Raw genomic sequence first — 12709 nt, forward strand, 5'->3', positions numbered from 1 at the left:
ACTATTTTCTTCACAAGTGGGCAATATGTAGTTGGCCAGTTTTTTTCTAAATTATTATTGTATATGGTTTATTATTGTATTATTGATTCCGCAGAGTAGGAGTGTCCGATCGGTTGTAGAAAACTGGCCAACTACGCAAGAAAGCCCCTTCTTCTAGGGACTAGCTTATAAATCTTTCTGCAAAGTGATTTTGTCGTACACACATAACACTCGCTGTGATGGCGATCAGCAGTTAATATTGAAATACGTTCCACCTTTAAAATTAGCAGTCGAGTAGGGTGCGTGATTGATTAGCAAATAGAATGGTCGATGCTTTAACTGATATTTATTTTCACCATTTTTCTAAACATATTATTATTATTACCGGCAACTCCAAGGAGTCCTTAAACTCATCAAGGGAGGCCGCAAACATCATGTCATGGACTATCCAACATTTGTGCAGTATCTATCATACTTTGCCTTGAACCCACTCACAGTCATGGCACCCACAACAGACTCTGTCAACCTAGTCCACTCATTCGCGACTCTCCAAGCAAAAAACCTAGTTCTAACACACTTACTAACTACACCCTTACTCAGTTTCCATGGATGACCCTAGTTCTCCAACCAAGAGACCTGTTCTGAAAAACTTCCTCTGAATTAATCTTGTAAAAATCCCTCAGTAATTTGTATGTCTCGATCATATCACTACCACAAATCTTCAACCTGTTCTCGTAAGGTTTATTCCATAGATCAGCTACCATCTTGGTCAATCGCCTCTGGATCTTCTCTACCTTCTCCCATCAAGAAGAAATCCTGGCGCCCAGATCTGGGCACAGTAGTCAAGATGGGATCTTATCAAGGCTCGATAAAGAGGAACAATAACCTTCTTGTCTCTGTTCGTCCAAGTATTCTTCAGTAACGAAGTGATCTGATGAGCTGCTTTAGCCAATTTTGTTATGTGCCCCCTAAATTTTAACCCCCTATCCACTAACACTCCCAAATCTCTGGCTTCGTCAATTTCTGGGAGTACAGTTCCATCAGTGTGGTATAGTACGCAGCTGGTAATCTTTTCAACCCCCAAATGCATAACCTTTCACTTTGCTACATTAAACTGACATCCATCCTTTTCCCAGACTGCCAGTCTATCGAAACCACCCTATGTTTTTACCTTAATAGCATGTCTTGTCTGTTTGTGACGTCTTTCATCTCTTAAAATTGTAATGCACTCTTTGGAATCTTTTATTAAAAAAAAAAAAAAAACTGCGGGAAAATTTCCGTCTTCAATTTTACGACTTAAAGTCCTGTTTGTAATCTTTAACATTAGAAGTAGTTTCTTGTTTATGTGCTGTACTGATACACACGCAAATGTTGAGCAGATGTTTTATAAATGAATTCACAAGTATCTAACTTTTTCTACTTCCTGTATCCGTTAGATGGCACTGTTGTGCAACAGGAATAGTTAAAAAAAAAAAAAGAAGTAAAAAAAAAAAGTGATTTCGAGCTTCGTATGGTTTCCTCGCTATCCCCGTATGTTGTTTACATAACAAAGACCAACAGATCATCGTGCCGAACTCCGTTATGTCGTCGAACAGCTGGCGAAACTACAGTGTGCTGTTACACTTTGTAACTTGCAACATTTTCCGGACTACTGCCATCATTGGCCCCCCCTATTAGACGTCGTAATCAGATGTCATCTCCAGCACATGCTTCGCTCCGATGGCTACCGTTAGCTAGTCATCAGTTTTTTTATGTTGTGTTGCGAAATCCAGACCGTTCAGATGGAAGCACCCGAGCGTGTAATGTACGGAAACATCGTGGGTATCACGTGAAAAATACAGTTTCTGAGCATTTGAAGGAGTTGCAGTTGCTCGCTCAGTGTAAATGGGCCCATCAGACAATGTAAGCGAGAGTTTTGAGATGCTGAAAAAGATCACACACGTACTACTCATGCGCAAACACGTGATCCTGATATTATAGTTAGAGGAGGGGGGGGGACTACCGACTACGTGGATAGTCTTCTGAGTGAATATACTGCTTGCATTTGCCTAATTATTATTATATTGTTTGATTGTTTCATGTTCCCTGAAATGGTCCAAGTAATTGCATGTTTATCATGCAATTACTTGGACCATTAGGCAGGATGTACAACCCACTACGATTTTTAAATCATTCATTCGATTTATTTAAAACGGAGTTCTTGCAAATCTGTTATTTTAGCTACCTGTACCATGTTATCAAAGAGTAGGCAATTACCCTAGTTAGAACACTGGCATTGAGAGAGCTTTATGCTTACCATAAGTCTCTTTAGATCGATTAGGTGCGTTTTTTGAATAATGGTAGTAGATTAAGAACCCGTTTTGGGTTGATATATTCGCAAATATCAGCTTTCTTAACTGCAATAGGATATTATGTAGGGCGTCATGTTTAAAACAGTCTAAAGCTGGGGAAACCACAAACCTGGGAACAACAGATTGCACTCTGGTAGTTAAATACGAAATAGAGATTACCTTTTTTGGTGGACCTGTGTCTCATTTCGGATTTCTCCATGAGTGCAGGTTACGAAGATGCCTCCAACGATCTCGATCTTGAGCCTCTCTCTTCCATGTTATACCCATAGATTTCACTAGTGGATCTTCCCATCTTGTAGGTGGTCTTCCTGGTTTTCTCTTTATTCTTGGTTGCCAGTTGAGTATTCTGTATGTCCATCTGTTATCCCCGAGTCTGGCTATGTGACCTGCCCATCTCATCCTGCTTTCATATACCGCAGTTACCACATATTTTATGCCTGATCTCTTTCTTAGTTCCGCGCTTCTAACATGCTCCATTTTGTTGATGTTACAAATCCTACGTTCCATTGCACGATGAGTTATCCTGAAAGTCTCTTCTTGTCTTGTCGTGTTCCATGTTTCTGATCTGTATGAGAGTGATGGAAGTATGTCACTATTAAATAGTTTTGCCTTCGCAGAGATGTCAAGATTTGGATCAGTAAGTGTTTCTTTTAGTCTTTTGAATGATAGCCATGCAGCTTTCTTTCTTTTTGCTAGTTCTTCAGATAAATCATTATTCATTTTTATTGTTTGTCCTAAGTAATTGTAGGAGTCAACACTTGTTCTATAGGGATGCTATTAATACATAGGTGACTGTCACTTGTGTAGATGCTTTTGATCCATTTTGTTTCTTTTCTAGATTCATTTCTAAGCTTATCCTACTGATGTTTGTGTATATTTTTTCAGCCATTTTTTCTAGATCTTTTGAGTTGTGGGATATCAGTATTAGATCATCGGCAAACATAAAGATTTGTAGTTTTTCACCTCTATGCTTATTCCTCCGTTTAGTTCTATTTTTTTTTTTTCAGAATGTATTCTAAAGTGCTGGTAAATAGATTTGGGAAGATCACATGGCCTTAGCGGACCTCTCTCTTTATATCTATATTTGTAGGTTGATCAAATAGGGTTATTTGTGTGGTCTGATTTATGTTAATTTCTTTTATCATCTGGATGTAAGTAGGGTCCACATTTATTTCCAGTAAGGCACTGATGACTGCATTGTGTTCTATGCTATCAAATGCTTTTTTAAAATCGATAAAGAAGAAATATAGAAGGATACGGTATTCACTGCATTTTTCTGTCAGTTGCGAAATGACCTGGATATGATCTACTGTGGAGAAGCCTCTTCTGAATCCTGCCTGCTCTCTACTGGAGTTGTCTTCGAGAGTGGAGATTACAGACACTATTTTTGCATTCAGAGAGACAGAGAGAAAGAGGAAGTTTTAGTCCGTTTGAATGCAGTCAGAAGTTCTCCAAGGCTTTAGTAGAACTGGCTTTAATTTCTTTCTCAGCCAACGACCTTTTTTTTAATCAGATGATCATCACTCGTTACTATGACAACCGCATCGAAGAATGGAAATCTTTGGTGACATAAATGGTGGTCAAATATTGGTTTCTTTATCTAGTTCGAAGTGTCGAGTTTATTTCTCACTTGTTCTACTCCCTGAGGGTGGGTGGGGGACTAATGGCCATTCTTTACCTTCTCCGACACGCAATTACAAGGACGCTGTCATTAGTAGGTGACAACAAGAAAGCATAATTAGCCACCTTATGAATGAATCCAGTGTGTAACTGTGGTGTTTATTTATTAGTCTCTTTGACGGCTAACAAGGGTTAGGCAACTTTGATAATGAACTGGGTCATGGTTGGTGGAACCGGAAGTCGTATTATAAGGTGGCGGAAAGAACTGGAAGTTCTTATCTAGACAATAGAAACAATAAATGAATGAATGAATAACCAGCCCTTTCCGTAGAGGACTTGACACTATTTGCAAGGCTAAATATCTCCGTGTCTCCTTTTTTGTTGTTTTCCCCCTCCACGCACACACCATTAAGAACTCCGATGTTATCTACTGAAAGATTCAGTCTTGTTCTTTTTCATTTAAAATCTTGCCGATTTAAGCGAGCATTTTTTTTTCTTTTCCTTTTAAATAAGAGATCAGGGATGTTGGGAATACAGAGACACATCAACAATTTAAGAAAGATCCTTGTAAAGCCGAAGCATTTGTTTAATTGTTCCTGTATGATGCTTTTGAATTCTCCATAAACTTAGATTGGAGATTATTATAAACGAAAAATTCTGTATAATAAATAAGGTTGGAATTCATATTTACATGTTCATTTATATTTCAGTACAATATTAATATTATGATCGCAATGCAAGTGGATTAATAGAACGAAACTTATCAAGGAAATAATCACCTAGAGAAATACTATAGATTGCTTGATATCTGCGAATAAATGAGGATGAAGAATATTGCACGCCCAAACAGACGTGCCACAGTAGCGCAAATGATCTCATTGCGAATGTTAGCAAAAACAAAAATATTCTGACCTCTCTAGGTGACGTACCTTTCCTGTTGGGGCTATATCAGACAATAATCCTCCGCTGTATTCTACTTCTTGTAGCACAAAATCGCTAAAAGAGTGCTCAAAGTCACTTGCTGAAAAAAGGGCGCTGTATCCAGCATTCCAGTTTCTAAATTTATAAATTGCTAATTGAAGGTAATTTGGACTATTTCGAACACTGTTTATAGTGTTTTGTTTACGATATTGAAACTGTTAGAAACGTAATTCTTACAGAAAGATAAATTCTTATTTATTATTATTAATTCATTAGTTTTAATACAAATATATTATTCTCCTTCATTTTTTTTTTTTTTTCGGAGACCCCATTTTACTCTACTTGAGGTTGTGTTAATGGTAAACAATAAAATATTTTGTATCGTATTTAAATTAGAGGTTGGTGCATTGATCAACTGTGAGAGGGCGCTCTGATCGAATATCAAAAAATTAAAACCTGTCTATTTGCATGCCTCATTACGTCAAAATATTCTACAGGTAACATGACAAATCATATAACGAGTTTTGAAGTACTATTTATTTATTGTTGTTTTGTTTATATTTTGAGGCATCTTTTGTTCTGAAATATTTTGAATTTCGTGAGTGAGTCGTTATTGAAGGCGGATATATATATATATATATTTTTTTAAATAGTTTTTTCAGTACTTTGCGAATGAGACCATTTTTAAATGAGGCTAATCAACATACAAGATATCTCGGACTTTTATAGTCCTTATAAGGACTGGCTTAAAGGGGCGAAGCAAGAATGCTTTTCATCTTCCTCGTTATCTGTAGGGGACAGTGTAGGGATAAGGTGTTATTGAGCTATTAAAGCTCTGATCACGGCAGGAGGGTAACAGTAATAGCCGAGCCTCAGTTAGAACTTCATTGGCTACAGCATTGCTATCCATTACCCTCCAAGGGTATTATGTTATATATATTAAATCAATTCCGAACCATCTTGCAATTCCTCTCACATTTTATTTATCTTTATTTATTTATCCTTATAAAATGAGGGAGGAATTGCAAGATGGTTCGGAATTGATTGGCTTTGTGAAGGGTAGATCATGCCTCAGTAACTTGCTCAAGTTTTATGACAAGGTGACAGCAGAACTGGATAAGGGAAATGGGTTTACGGTGATGCTGCCGGACCTGGCAAAAGCGTTTGACAGGATACCACATGGAATTCTAATCCGTAAGCTACAACATATGGGAATGGATATAGGGTTAGTGAGATGGATAGGTGGGTGGTTGATGGAGAGATACCAGAGAGTAGTTTATTCAGGAGTAGAGTCCAAAAGACGGCCTGTGTCCAGTGGTGTGCCGCAGGGTTCTGTTCTTGGACCACTGCTGCTTAATCTGTTCATTAACGATATAGGGAAGGATCTAAGTGGAACAGTTCATTTGTTCGCTGATGATGCAAAGTTGGGTAGGGCGATAGTGAATGCAGAAGATGTCAAATTCTTGCAGGATGACTTAAATAGATTGGAGTTCTGGGCTAAGGAGAATGGATGTCAATTTAATGTGACAAAATGTAAGGTTATGCATTTTGGGGTGAAAAGATTAGCAGCAGTATACCACATTGGTGGAACTGTACTCCAAGAGATTGATGAGGCCAGGGACTTGGAAGTGTTGGTGGATAGGGAGATGAAGTTTAGGGGGAACATTGCAAAAGTAGCTAAAACAGCTCATCAACTCACTTGGTTGTTGAAAAATACTTTGACGAGCAGAGACAAGCAAGTTATTGTACCTCTGTACCGAGCCCTGATAAGACCTCATCTCGACTACTGTGCCCAGATTTGGTCACCTCGGTTCCTTCTGGATGGGGAGGAGGTGGAAAGGATCCAGTGGCGAGTGACTAAGATGATAGCAGGTCTATGGAATGAACCATATGAGAACAGGCTGAAGATATGTGGGTTGCAGAAACTAGTTGATAGGCGGAAAAGGGGAGATATGATTGAGACATTCAAATTGCTAAAAGGATTCTATAAGATTAATTCAGAGGATATTTTTGAAATCAGGACTAGTGGTGGGAGAACAAGGGGACACCTATGGAAGCTGGGCAAGAGTGTGGTTAGCAGGGATGTTAGAGCTGGGTTCTTTACTATTAGAGTGGTAAATGAATGGAATAAGCTGCCAGAGTCTGTTGTGGGTGCTATGACAGTGAGCGAGTTCAAGGCAAGGTATGATAGATACTGTGAGAATGTCAAATAGTTGTGTGGACATGGAGTTTAGGGCCTCCCTCGATGAGTCTAAGGACTTCCTGGAGTAGTCCGAAATAATAATAATAATACCCTTGGAGGGTATTATTCCTCCCGCATTTTATTTATCCTTATATTTATATTTATTTATCCTTATATATATATATATATATATATATTGCAATTCCTCCCGCATTTTCTTAAAGTTCTTAAAAGAACTGGGAGATGGACTGAGTCCTTGCCTCTTAATCCCGTCATCTGAATGAAGAAAATCTGTGTGGATGAGGTGTTATTGGAGCTATAGCTCTAGTCATGGCTGGGTAACGGCAATAGCCGAGCCTCAGTAAAAGCTTCATTGGCGATGTGTAAATATAAAGCCAACTCTAAAAATTCGGACGATCCCTAGACCACTCAATAGTGGTCGAAAGACCGTCCATCTCAGCGGTGGCTCCACTCAGTGATGGCCTTCCACCCACACACCACCACCGAGCAGAACCGCTCATATTCCGAAGAAAAGCATTCACCGACAAAGCCCCTCAGCGGGCCGTGCCGGAGAACACTTTCTCCGGAGCCTCAAATTGCTCCCTTAAGTCAAAAACCTTAAGAGAGCGAACTCAAAACTCTCGAATCTCTGCGCCCCAGGGGCTAACAGCAAGAGCCGAACCTCAGTTATAGCTTCATTGGCTACAGCATTGCCATTCATTATCCTGGAAGTCTTGCATTTTCTCGTTAAAAACATCTTTTATATACACGGCATCTTGTTAAATGTTTGGTGTTTCTAAGATTTTTCAATTTTAAAAGCAACACTAATAAGTTATTGTTAAAAGTTATTAATTTTAGTTAAATTATTAGGGTTGACATAAAATAGTTAATTTTCTAATTTAATTAATATAACATATCTACATAATAAAATCATATACGCGGAACATATATATCACGTGATATGCGATATAGCGTAGAATCTTTGTTTTTGTTTTTTTAATGTTGCTCGTAATAGAGAAGTGTTTACTAGAAATTTCAACCAGGACAACGCAGTTGCCTTGGTAACAGGCCAGCTCACCTGACTGTTTGTTGCGTTTAAGTGTGTGTGTTCAGATACGCGGTGCAAATGCTGGGTTTCTTTCTTTAGCGGAATTAGCCTCCCACCGATGCGTGTGTGGCTACAGCGAATGAAGTCAATGCAATTATGTTTACCCCCACGTCACAGACAACCCTATTTCCTTCCATTATTCTCTGGCTAAGTGAGCACAAAGCATCATCGCTGTCTGTTATGCTGCTGAGCGCTGTATCACGTGCTGCACCTTGGGGAGGGGGAGAGAAAGGTAGGGGAAGGTAGAGGAAGAGAGAAGGAACTGTGTGACGAGAGCAGATATCGCACGCAAGGTAGTCCTAACTGGCAGAACTCCCTTTACTTTTAAATGGCTGTTTGACTTGATGTGCGTTTCTTCCTTCTTTCTCCCCTCCCCCCCCCCCCCCTTTTCATAGAAGGGTTCAGGGATGCTTGATGAGGCGCTTGGATGTCGGCCACTTCTTCTATCGCTCTTTCTGGACCACTTTTCCCTCAAAGGTATGCAAGACGTTAACATCAGGTATTCAAAGCAATCTCTATTTCAGTTGTATGTAAATAATAAACAAGTAAATAAATTCGCTAACTTCATGGACTTTCAAACTAAAGTACGTCAGTCCCATTGAGGTTTCATTACACAAAATACGTAAACGCATATCGCCTTATTCCTTTCATATCCGTGTGCAAATTTAAACAAACAATAGACCAGAAAGTTAGGAAATATGCATACAAATGGATCTTGCAGGCGCATTCTCTCTCTACCAAAATTGTAATTTTTTTTAAATGTAAATCTTACCCTATAATAAATTTAGTTTAATCCTTTATCCAAGTGTAAGCAAACGACGTTTGTGCCTGAAGTATCTTCAGGACTGAGGCAACTCGTGCTAAAGGTGGACCAAGCTCTCATCACTCCTTGCCTTAGTATCTCTCATAATGCAAAGCACATCTCCTTGCGGACATGTATAATGCTATGCATTATACCATTGAAGGGCCACTACCCAGACCGGTTTCGACCTTTATTGAGATCTCGTCAGTGGGAGCCATATGACTTCTCCATTGCTTCTACCTTAGTATCCCCACCCCTGGGTCTTTGGGACCTTCCCTTAATGCATAGCATTATACATGTCCACAAGGAGATGTGCTTTGCATTATGGGAGATACTAAGGCAAGGAGTGATGAGAGCTTGGTCCACCTTTACCACGAGTTGCCTCAGTCCTGAAGATACTTCTGGCGCAAACGTTGTTTGCTTACACTTGGATAAAGGATTAAATTAAATTTATTATGGTCTAACCAAGTGGAAAAAACTTTCAAAATCTCGCCCTAGTTAAACTAAGGATTAAATAACTCGCTTCCGTCCCGAGCTCTAGGGACCAATCCAATTTTTTTAAGTCGCTTCAGACTTTCGGAGCGCTGAAATTCATATCCAACTCATTCACAAACATCCATGTCATAGTGGGATTCGAGCTCAAGACATGTTGGTGGGAGACCAGATACGCTATCCACTGCAGCTAACCAGGAACAGCAGTTTAATGCCAACAAACTCGTAATGACTCTACTACTTAATAAACAAAAGGCAAGAAGTGTATATATATATATATATATATATATATATATATATATATATATATATATATATATATATATCTGGTCCACACACCCACCCACACACACACACACACACGAAAGACTACGAGACCTATAGCACATTAGTGTCGCGCGCGCGCGCGTGTGTGTGTGTGTGTGTGTGTGTGGACAAGAGGAATAGAAGAAAGGAGGAGGAGTATGTTCACATTTTTCTTGAACGGCTGAGGGTTGTAATCTTTGGGGAAGACTGTTCCAAAGAACAGAAGCAGATGGAATGAATGAGGAGGCAGTGAGGTTGGTTCGGTGAGTTTCAAGATGGACTGTAAGATGGTGCTGGTTAGCAGTCGCTCGTGTTTTAATGATTTGGGAGGAGAGTGGGGGAATAATAGGTGGCCAATTCAGCAGAAGCATTTCCATTAAAGTATTTGTAGAAGAGGCACAAGGCAGAAACCGAACATCTATGAGAGAGGGTTTGAAGCGGATCTATGAAACAGGGATCATTAATTAGCCGGATTGTCCTCTTCTGGACAGAATCGAGCAATCTTGGAGAGGATTTTGGTGCACTGCACCACCATGGAATATGTGAGCAATATTCCGTGGATGGGCTGATTTCGGCTTTGTATAGAGTTAGCAGCTGTGAAGATGTGAAGTAGCATCTTGGGCGAAAAAATACACCGAGTTTTTTGGCGACTGCGGTACCTGTAGTTGAAATGTGGTTGTGCCAGGAAAGATCGGAGGGGCAAGTCAGTCCAAGAAGGGAAAATGATTATGTTTGGATATCTCAGTATTACTGAAGGTAAGGGGAAGAGGGATGCATTCTCTTTCTTGCGAGAGATCAGTTAGAACTGAATTTTGGTGGCATTGAAGTTTACAAGCTTGCCTCACTAGATTATAGCTAGGAGATCTGAGTTCAGGTCCCTGGTCACGGTAGATCTTGAGGATTCTAGTACTTGCGCACTACAAGGTTTGTCGAATTAAAAGGAGGAATGGAGTGCACTGTCGTCAGCAATGCCATGGATAGGATTGGAAGTCTGAGAGAGAGCGGGTCGTTTATATACGAGAAGAAGAGAGTGGGTGAAAGAATAGAACCCTGGGGCATTCCTGATTGGTGGGGAAATCTGAGGAGAGTAAACCGTCCACCATGTCAGGTAGTGAGCGACCAGTGAGAAAGTTAGTGATCCAGTTGCAGAGTGGGAAAGGCAGACCACAGGATGGCAGTTTGGTGAGTAGGCCACTGTGCCAAACCCGATCGGATGCCCTCGACATATTAGAAATTTCATCCAAGTGTGATGAGAGGTAACGCTCACTAGGAACGATTAATATTCCAGGTGAGTGTTTTACCATAGCCCACTAGTAGCTCCGGTAGATGATTATCTCTCTGTAACTTCGAGTGCAACTAGTTAAATTGCGTTACTATGCAGGAATGTCATTGAACAACGCATATTTTTATGGTTGGTGCCAATCATCTCCACTTGTTCTTTTTCATAGCAGTGTTTTGCGTCGGTTGCAAAGCCTTATGGGATATATGAAAACAACAGATTAAAATAATATTTTTTTGAGATAACGTCGAATTTGTGATTTTTAAAGGAAAATGTTGAGATCGGATTAAGTTTGTAATATTGTTATTTTAATTTTCAATGGTGACCGTGGTCCGATGGATCTGGATGTTTCCAGTAAGACGACACCCATGTCACAAGGCTCGCATTGTGTAAGCATGGATCGAAGAACATATCCAAGCATTGCATACCAAAGCCATGCCCGCTTAATTTCATATATCCCTTTTTAAGGCCAATTCACCGCTTTCATTTTCCCAACAATATGCGGCTTGTGTGTGTGTGTGTGTGTGTGTGTGTGGAACTGATCAGTTAATCTCATATTCATTAAGACCACACCAATCCATCAGCCTTCCTCCATATGCGTCACACGCTAATAGCACATTAACTGGAGGGGAATGATTAATGCGCTAGCCTATGAAATTTAAATTTATTTATTACTTATAAATAAACAAATGTTGATGTATTATTCTACTTATAAATTTCCAAAGGCCACCCTGTGGTTAATAACAGGTTAAAAGCACCGTACATCACAACAAGCTAAAAGAAGAGAACTCTGTGACCTTGACATCGAAAAACCTAACCTTCCTCTTAAACCTACGTCGTTTAGCTTTAAAAATTCAGGTATTTCGCGATTATTATTTTTATTAATTAATACGCGAATTTTAGTTCTTTTAAACGGGTTTAAACTGTGAAAAATGATTCTAATGTCTTCATAGTTTAATTACAGAGATGGATAAGCTTCTAGAAATGATGTGGTGTCAGAGAGAGTCAAAACAAGATGCCTCGCGTGGATGTCTAAATATGTTAAATAGACTGACCACTCCTTGAAGTAAGTGATGTTGTAGACTAGTCTGTGCACGAACATCACTGGTTCCCAGGATGCAATGGAATAAAGATCCTAAATGAGAAGCATACGTAGTTTCAATGTCCCAGGATAATTTCAAGAAATTTTCCATAGATTTTTTTCAAGCAAATCAGGAGAATTTGGTTTTTACATTGTAGCTCGAGACAAGGCCTACACTCTCCGTCCAAAAAAAAAAAGAAACCGAACTTTTCGAAAATATAAGAAACTAGTGGCGCCACCTGTTGAATCTTTTTGTTGTCGAAAGCGGCAACATTCATTAAGGTAGTATCAACTGTTTATGAGATTTGTTTCTTTAGAAGCCGAGTTATAGTGCCAGGAGTGAGAGTGTGTTTTGACGAACGGTCGGAAAATGAGTTTCAAACAGAGAGCTGCGATTGACTTTTGTGTTAAACTTGGTAAAAGTTTTACCGAAACGCATCAAATGCTTTAAAAAGCATACGGTGATTTCAAAGTGGTTGTGAGACCCTTGAGGACGACGAAAAGCAGGGCCTTCCAAAAACTGGATTGAGCGAAGTTAACATCCAAAAAGTGAGGGATTTCATCCAAGAAAACCCGAAATCGTCCGTG

At 39.5% G+C, this 12709-nt stretch overlaps 1 protein-coding gene across 1 annotated transcript in view; it reads left to right on the forward strand.

The window, feature by feature from the left end:
* Positions 1 to 1669: 1669 nt before the first annotated feature.
* LOC150096401 (uncharacterized) overlaps positions 1670 to 12709 on the forward strand; it is a 136408-nt gene continuing 125368 nt past the window's right edge. Inside the window, exon 1 of the mRNA XM_090409053.1 lies at positions 1670 to 1881. Coding sequence (XP_090265179.1) covers positions 1670 to 1881 — 212 coding nt within the window. The remainder of the gene's footprint in view (positions 1882 to 12709) is intronic.

The sequence above is a fragment of the Typopeltis vanoorti genome, chromosome 19, assembly GCF_054136105.1.
Source record: "Typopeltis vanoorti isolate ZY-2024b chromosome 19, IOZ_Tvanoo_1.0, whole genome shotgun sequence".
Taxonomy (NCBI): Eukaryota; Metazoa; Arthropoda; class Arachnida; order Uropygi; family Thelyphonidae; genus Typopeltis; species Typopeltis vanoorti.